Genomic DNA, 8,814 nt, shown 5'->3' with positions numbered 1-8,814 from the left:
TCTCATGGGGTCATCGGACCCTATGAGACGGCATAGATCCTATCTGCCTGATGGATCATCGAGGTCTGGGTCGTGGAATTCCTGCTCATGACTACGCCACTGTCCTGTTGAGACTCCACCCACTGTTGAGACTCCGCCCACTCCTCCTCCCCACCGCCATCTGCCTGATGGATCGTGGAGGTCTCCATCGTGGAATATGCCTACTATGAACTTTTCATACACTCTGTCACATTCATTGAATGTATTTAAACTCTAAATCTGTCCTTCTGTACACATTACATCTATTGCATCTGTCCATCCTGGGAGAGGGATCCTCCTCTGTTGCTCTCCTCCAGGTTTCTTCCCTTTTTTTCCCCCTGAATGGTTATTTGGGAGTTTTTCCTGGTCCGATGTGAGGTTTTGGGGCAGGGATGTCTATGTGTACAGATTGTAAAGCACTCCGAGACAAATTTGTGAAATTGGGCTATACAAATAAACTGAATTGAATTGAATTGAACCAACCAACTCAATTTGGGAGAGGAGAACTTCCTAATCGAGTTGGTTCGGCCCTTAGCCGTCTTTTCCAAAAAGTTTTCTCAGCTACGGATAGCTGGGCCGGCCCGACCGTAACGATACGCGTCAGGGAGGATGGACGGGAGGAAGAGGGCAGGAGGGGCTGAAAAAGCCAGGTTGAAAAAAAGAAAGGCATTGGAGGAGGATGCTGCCAAATGTGCCAAGCTTACAGATTTATTTTCAAGAGGACAAACACAAGTGGCAACTGGTATAGAGAGACAAAGGCCTAATGATTAGCAACATAACTATTCGGCTAACGTTGTAGCCTTGATTAATATCATTGTAGTGTTGTCAACCTATTCCCAAGCAAAATATTAAATTGAATTAAAATATTAGCCTTTTTATATCACCCAAAATATGGCGATCCATAGACTTTGCAAATATTATGGAAATATTGATATATACTATTGATATTGATATTGAAGTATGCAGTAATATGACTTAATTTTTCTTTGTAGCTTCGGAGCAGCAGATAAGAGTCTCCTGCTGAAAATGATGAGCCCGACATTTGCAATGAGGAGGCCATGACTACAGGGACAGGTAGAGAGGATAACAGAGGAAACTATATGAATTAAAGTTATATATTCTAAGAAAGAGCAGTATATGACAGTACTTGATGAACCAATATGCATTGTTTGCTCAGAAGTGGGTGTAGTAAAGGAGTAAATCACCACTATATAATACTCATGCAGAAAAATGATAATGACCATGACAATGACGGCCCCCATGAGGTCTCACTCCAACAAATCTGGCCTACTGCCTAATCTGAGTCTGACACCCCTGCTATGCCCTTCTGCCTTTTTTAATGTTATGCATATTTGTTGTTAACTTCTCATCTTAAGTCGATTATTATTGTTGTATTTAACCTTTACATTATTTGTTGGACCATGGTTTAATTAATAAAAGAACTACAGGATAGTAAGAGTTGAACTGTTGCTTCATTTATCCAATATCCACTCCCATGAAAAAAGTGGGCTGGTCTTGAGCCTGAAATTCCCGGGCTGAAAAGTGGCCCCGCGTACAGACTATAGGCATTCCGGTACGAACGTGCAATCACTGACTTCAAAATAAGAGCAAAGTTCCGGTGGTTGTGATAGGACATGTCCCATTCATTCAATAAATCAGGCCGTTTTTTCAAATAAACTCAACTAAAAGAATAATGACACATTTTACATTTATGAAAGAAAACACAAATAATAACTACATGCAAACTATTTCGAGGAAAAATGTAATTTCCATTGTGTGAATATTGTACCTAATATCGATAGCATAGCACATTAGTACCTCTTCCAAAATCGGGACATTCTGATGCTGAATTTCAAAATGAGAGCGCTAGAAAATCACATTCATGAGCCAATGTGTCTCTTTCAGATTAGATTTAAAATGAAATCGTCCATAGTTACAAACTAATTTAATTTTTTATGAACACTAGACCATGTCAGAGACAATCTTTAAACTCTGATGTAGGATTTCCAAACGAAAACCCTTTAAATTCTCTATTACAAATACCAGGACTTTCTGGTGAGAGTTTTCAATGTTATGGCATATTTTAATAACAGATAAAAAAAATTCATACATGGCTTCATTCTGTTTGTTATATTCTCAGAATATTATGTTGTATTACAATGACTAATTGACTATGCAACTATACATTCAAAATGCACTTAACAGTAGTAGTTATTTTCTGAAAAAACACAAAGCAGTACCTTTTAAGAATGCAAGAATGCAAAACAACAATTAAATACCACTAAAACCTTTCAGGTTTCCGAAATTACATCCTTTACTTCTTATGTGTAGATAATTGAGCGAATATAAAACAGAATGGAGCCAGATATGAACGTCTTCGAGCAAACTCAGGGATCCTGTATTTCTAGGACTATTTGTCAGGAATCTATTGTCATTGACATCTTAAAACATAATAGTATCCTGTCTATTATCAGGAAGAACGATGTAAACACATTTAGATCTACTGCCTTGAAATTTCCAAAAATTGCTTTGCCTTAAGTCACAAAACCAAACCCTGTGTTTAATATTACAGTAATAATATAATAATAGTTACTGTATTACACTAATCAGCTGGAGAGGATGGCTCAGGACAGACGAGGGTGGAAACAATTCATCAATGGCCTATGTTCCGAGAGGAATACAAAGGCCTAACTAACTATTACACTAATACGAATAATACAGTAGCCTAATACACTTTAGAACTAAATTATACGCCTGAAAGCTATTGTCCCTCGACGGCTTCCATACAATGATATACGAGACTCGAGGCTTTTCCACATCCCTGGGCTTGTGGTGTGGCACATGCGCAGTGTCGCTGGGGCTGCGACGTCGGCCAGCACTAGAAATAAAGGGACGGTGTCGTGCAGGTGCTCTTTTGTTGCGCTCCGTTCGCCAGCTAATGAGCCTGTCAGGAAGCGAAACCAGATTGTACTGCGCATGTGCAGTAATCCGATGGTTTGAGTCGTGACGTCGCCTCTTGTGACTATCCTTGACGAGAAGGCGGAAGCTGGTTTGGAAAATTCTCGGGGCGTGTCAGTCAGCGTGTAAATAATAAAACTCATGGTTTAGAGTTACTTTAGACAGACGTCTTCCTGTGAACGAAAGACGAATCTCTGTTAGTAAGTAGAAGATGCGTTTAATTCAGATTGAGACGGTGGGATGGGATTATTTAGTTTATATACAGTTTGCGTATTAAAAACTTTACTCGTGTCGTGTGTACAGGTCAGGTTCAGTAAGACCTGCCTTGTTTTATAGATGCATATATGACAGGCATTTAACTTGGTTGACTCACGGTGTGGCGTTACGAATGAAGTATAGTACAATCCAGAATATGTTATATGTTGTAATATATAGCTACTAAATGTCAAATGATAAGTACTCTTTGTGTTATCCACGAGCGATATTCACCATTTCAGCTGTTATTATGACATTGAGAAATCCGGAAATGTAATACTTTCTTAAATGTATAATGTTTTGTAATCATATTGACAACAATCATCAATTAAATACTTTCTTAAATATATGATTTTTCATAAATATATTTAGAATATATATTTCCATAAAGACACCACAAACGATGGAGCTAATTTCAAAATAAATAAATAATGAATGAAAACAACCACTTAGTTAAATATTACTATTATATCTGGGTAAAGAGACATTTGAGAAGTTTGTAATGAATAATGAATGCTTGTCGGGCCTCCCTTCTTCGTAGACACCATGGCTTCACCAACCCCTCTGTCCAAGGCCAACACCACCTTCTCTCTGGCTCTCTTCAAAAAGTTGGGAGATGACGACAAGACAGCGAATGTCTTCTACTCCCCTTTCAGCATCTCTTCAGCTCTGGCTATGGTGATGCTGGGGGCCCGGGGCAACACAGCCACGCAGATGTCAGAGGTAAAGTACACACACACACACACACACACACAAACACACACCCCAACTGTCCATGTGAAAAGTAAAAGATCAATATGAATGGCTTTGTGTTGCACTGGTTCTGGGTGATTCTGTGAAGCCTCGTTGGTTTGTCCGTTCGGTGGACAAAAGGATGCATGTTCCAGAGAAACCACCACGAGCTGCGTCCTCTGAAATCCCCAGAGAGTCAACCCAGCACCTCCTTGAGACAATTTCAAGCAACAATGAAGATAGTGGGATGAATTCGATAGGGATGAAGGGCACAGAGGCGTACTGCGGATGTGTCGGCCCTCGTTCAGTATGAATCACCAGTTGTTTGCTTTTGGAGTCAGCAAAAATGACAACGATCTCTTCTGTTCAGGTTTTATGGGGTGGGGGGTTGCTCTTTGTTGTGTTACTATGGGAACCTGAAACTTAATATGAACGTGAAAGGGCAATAAAGATATAGTTAAAGTATTCTGTACACCTTATCAGTTCCCATTATGGTGTGTGCAGCAGACACTTATCGGGCTCGCCTGGGTGTCACACTGAATCGCTGAATGGATGAAACCCAACTATTTAGAATCAGACAATTCATAGTAATGATGGATTTTACTCTTACTGTGCTTTCATTAACTAAGTAGGTACAGCAGCTGACTTTGAATGAATTTCCTAAGTTATTAAGAAGCCCGGGGTTCCTTTGGAGGAATTTCTTTTTTTTTAAAGCCTAATTGATGTCAATTCATTGGTCATGACATGAGACATGGAAATAATTATTCATTGCAATATACTTGTGGAATAATGGATTGATTTATACTTTAACACCTTGAGAAGAACAAAACAACAAACTGTCTGTACAGCATCAGCAGAGGAATGACGATAACAACATTTCTCTCAAGCAAAGACACACCCAGACGGCTCCGGGCTGCTTGACAGGGTCGGGGACAAAGTCAGTGTTATGATTACATTCTTTTATGAAAGACTTCTCTCTGCAATGCAAGGAGCTTTGTCCTGCTGTGTGCTTTGTGTAAGGGCTCGGTTTGTTCCAGAAGGTGGAAGCTCACAAGCATGACTTGGAGAGCAAGAGTGTGAGTGGTGTGTGTGTGTGTGTGTGTGTGTGTGCATGCATGCGTGAAAGAGAGCAGAGGTGACAGTGACAAGAGGCCACGAATGAGAATTCGACTTTTAAAAGCCAGTTACCAGTAACTAACTTGGTTATTACCAGCTGCTTCAGTAAATACTCCAATCCGTTGAGGAACGTGTGGGTCCGCAATGACTTCATCCAAGGTCATCACCTCCATATTTCTTGGTGCCAGAGAGCGGTTTATAACTCCAGAAAAGGGTTTCCCTCATTTCTCTAGACCTCGATACGACTTGGCATCATCTTTGATCCATCTTCCAAATCTCAGGTTAACGTGCCGCATACAAATCCACCCGCTCGGATGGTATTATGACTTCCTGTCCGCAGACAGGTTGGTTGCAAACCTAACAGTCAACACCACTGCACCCCCACTGTAGGTCCTCAGCTTCACCGAGGCGGAGGAGCCCCGGCATGCGGGACCACAGCAGATGCAGATGCAGCAGCAGGTCCCGTTCACACTGCCCGCGCATCTGCTGAAGGTGGTAACAAAGCCGACGGCGGAGGAATGATGCACTCACTGAGGGGCTTTTCACTAACGCTCTGGTGTCTTCTGGTGAGCGGATCCTCGGAGACAGAGAGACGGAGCTCAAGAGAGAATTCTGTGCTTGTTTGGTGCTGCTTTGCTTGCTGATCTGCTGCGAGCTCAAACTGAATTAAAAACAACAACAACACAAGAATGCAAAGGAGGCGCCCGAGTTGACTGGTATGTGTGTGTGTGTGTGTGTGTGTGTGTGTTTGTATGTGTGTCCAACAGCTCAAAACCACAATTATTACACAATACATAGGAATGTAGTCCTGGCTGTGATGGCTATCTCCTGGTGTGGTTTTCCATCTCAACCCTCTCAACAAAACAAAGGAAATCACTGAAATCAGTGTACATACAAAATAAAATATTTCATTTTGTATACACACCTTATTCTTGTGTATAACCTTCTTGTTTGTGGTTAACACCATATCTAACCAACGAACAACTTTCCATGAAAATGACTGTAGGTCTGTCCTGATTTGGATACTCACGGCTCTGAATTTAGCTGAATCATCAGATTGGTTTTGTGTTTTTGAAGATAACCATGGAAATAACATTGTGGTGGGGGGATGGCGTGCGTCTACAATAGCCGTCTGTCACATGCTCAGAGCATCTCTGTAACACTCGTCTACTTTTTCCACAGTGCCTGAAAACCCAGGATTGTCTGGATGAAGTCCACGTCAGCTTTGGCCAACTGCTGAGCGAGCTCAACAAGGCCGACGCTCCGTATGCCCTCAGTGTTGCCAACAGGCTGTACGGGGAGCAGTCCTACGAGTTTGTGGAGGTGTGTGTGTGTATTCGCATGTGTGTAGTTTACACATGAGGTGGGAGTGAAGGAGAGGCCCACGTAGGAATCTTTAGGCTTTGCATCAGGAACGATGAGCGAGGTGGTGGACAGTACGCCGGCGTACCATCAAGTAAAACTACGGCAATACTTCTCCGGCTTTTACTCTACTCACGAAAGTTCAGCGAAGAGATTATTTGGCTTTGGGTGATCAGACTCAATAAATGTGTTGTTGATGATTCCAGGATTATTTAGGAAACACCAAGAAGCACTACAGGGCAGAGCTGCAGTCGGTGGACTTCAAAGCCGGCTCAGAGGCGGCCAGGCTCAACATCAACGCATGGGTGCAGGAGCAGACACAAGGTGGGTCTGACACACCAACACACAGGGGAACATGGCAAGAGACATGCTGCCATGTGTGTGGCATTGCTTCACGCTGGTGTCTTCTGATTTTCAGGTAAAATTAAGGACTTGCTGGCCGAGGGAGTTGTGAACAGCCTCACCAGGCTAGTGCTGGTCAATGCCATCTACTTCAAAGGCAACTGGAACAAGCAGTTTGAAGAGAGTGCCACACGGGACGCTCAGTTTAGACTCAACAAGGTAACACTGCTCAAAGGAAACATGTCATTCACGAGCACTGACTCACTCCAGGCAATGAGTCACGGAATGTACTGACCACACCCAGCTGTGATGTCACTATGTACTGACCACACCCAGCTGTGATGTCACTATGTACTGGCCACACCCAGCTGTGATGTCACTATGTACTGGCCACACCCAGCTGTGATGTCACTATGTACTGGCCACACCCAGCTGTGCACTTTTACCACACTGCAACACTTCATTGTGCACAAAATGTCACTTTGTGTTAAGGTTCTCTTTAAGATTTGTGTATTTTTCTGCTTGTTGTCAGAATGAAACCAAGTCAGTGAAGATGATGCACCAGAAATCCAAGTTCCCTTTGGCTTACATCCCAGAAGCCAGCTGCCAGGTAACTAGTGCGTTGATCAATACGTACAGTCTGTCAGTCCATCATATAATTGTTAACTTGTTAATATATTTTTTTTAAAGAACCACATCGTTGTCAGACCAGGATGTATAATTTGCTGTAACATTGTTATCCCTCTGTTGCACAGATCCTAGAGATACCTTACAAAGGAAAGGAGCTCAGCATGCTCATCTTTTTACCCAATGAGATAGAGGACAGTACAACAGGCCTGGAGAAGGTAGGACACACACACACACACACACACACACACACAGACACACACATTTGAAAACTACAAGATGCAGCCAAAGTAAATCATTGCTTGGACGTCCACCCCAGATAGAGAAGGAGCTGACCTATGAGCACTTTGTGGAGTGGACTCGTCCAGACATGATGGATGTAGTTGAGCTCCAGGTGGGGCTTCCTCGGTTCAAGATGGAGGAGAACTACGACATGAAGAATGTCCTCGTCAGCATGGGCATGGTGGATGCTTTCGACATGTCAATGTCTGACTTCTCTGGTAGGACGTGCGCCCGGATCATATCAGATATTTTCATGATAATTAATAGAACAGACACGAGAAAACATTCTGTCTCCGTTCTCTCCTGCGACAGGCATGGGTCCCGGCAACGACCTGGTGCTGTCGAAAGTCGTCCACAAGGCTTTCGTGGAGGTCAACGAGGAGGGAACTGAGGCGGCTGCCGCCACTGCGGCTGTCATGATGCTTCGCTGTGCCATGCCCATGACACGCCCCTTCATCGCAGACCACCCCTTCCTCTTCTTCATCCGACATAACAAGTCCATGAGCATTCTCTTTGCTGGCCGTTTCTGCTCCCCAAAGTGATCACGCCATTGAGAACGGTGTTTCTCAACAGGAGGGGGAGGGGTACCACACATCTACTATTACAACAGTTTACCATCTTATTAGCATTGCTGGAAGAATGTTGATAATCGGCACTGTGGAGTTCCCTCTAGCTCATCACCCTGTGAGTCCTCTGTCTTTAACACCAGAATGACCAGTAAAGTTGGAGGTGTGGACATGTCCTCAATGTGGCTTCTTGGTTGCATCACCTCTGGGTGTTTCTAGAGGTTTGTGGAGTTGCACTGTTTGATCTTTTGCACCTAATCTCCTCTTTAGGATCTGGTTTACTTTGTCTGTACTACATGTATAGCTTTGTTTGCTGCACCCTTTACACCCTACCTGAGTTAATCTACACCATTAAAGCCTGACACCCTGAGAAAGAGTTCGCCTAATCTCACATTTTCTTTGTTCTATCAACTATCATTAATACCATATGAAAATACAACTGTTGTAATATTTGCTGCATTTTGTCTGAACTTGCAATTTCAATATGTTATATGTTCTGTCAACCAAAGAGAATAATGTTATGGCATCACATTGTCAGATAGATATGTCCTTAGTG

The 8,814-nt window shown here is 42.8% G+C and overlaps 1 protein-coding gene across 3 annotated transcripts; it reads left to right on the top strand.

The window, feature by feature from the left end:
- The first annotated feature begins 2,928 nt into the window (after nucleotides 1-2,928).
- On the top strand, nucleotides 2,929-8,634 carry serpinb1l3 (serpin peptidase inhibitor, clade B (ovalbumin), member 1, like 3). 3 transcript variants are annotated; one of them, XM_056434427.1, is made up of 10 exons: nucleotides 2,929-3,176; nucleotides 3,773-3,954; nucleotides 5,470-5,571; nucleotides 6,262-6,402; nucleotides 6,648-6,765; nucleotides 6,860-7,002; nucleotides 7,316-7,393; nucleotides 7,539-7,628; nucleotides 7,730-7,910; nucleotides 8,005-8,634. In XM_056434427.1, the coding sequence occupies exons 2-10, from the start codon at nucleotides 3,778-3,780 to the stop codon at nucleotides 8,232-8,234; spliced, it is 1,260 nt and encodes a 419-aa protein (XP_056290402.1). In that variant the 5' UTR covers nucleotides 2,929-3,176; nucleotides 3,773-3,777; the 3' UTR covers nucleotides 8,235-8,634. The 3 variants fall into 3 exon arrangements, with proteins under 3 accessions (XP_056290402.1, XP_056290403.1, XP_056290405.1); XM_056434428.1 differs by lacking the exon at nucleotides 5,470-5,571 and having other exon boundaries at nucleotides 2,931-3,176; XM_056434430.1 differs by lacking the exons at nucleotides 2,929-3,176; nucleotides 3,773-3,954 and having other exon boundaries at nucleotides 5,562-5,645.
- Nucleotides 8,635-8,814: the final 180 nt, after the last annotated feature.

Source organism: Pseudoliparis swirei, chromosome 16 (assembly GCF_029220125.1).
Source record: "Pseudoliparis swirei isolate HS2019 ecotype Mariana Trench chromosome 16, NWPU_hadal_v1, whole genome shotgun sequence".
Lineage (NCBI taxonomy): Eukaryota > Metazoa > Chordata > Actinopteri > Perciformes > Liparidae > Pseudoliparis > Pseudoliparis swirei.
This window is presented reverse-complemented; position numbering and strand designations above follow the sequence as displayed.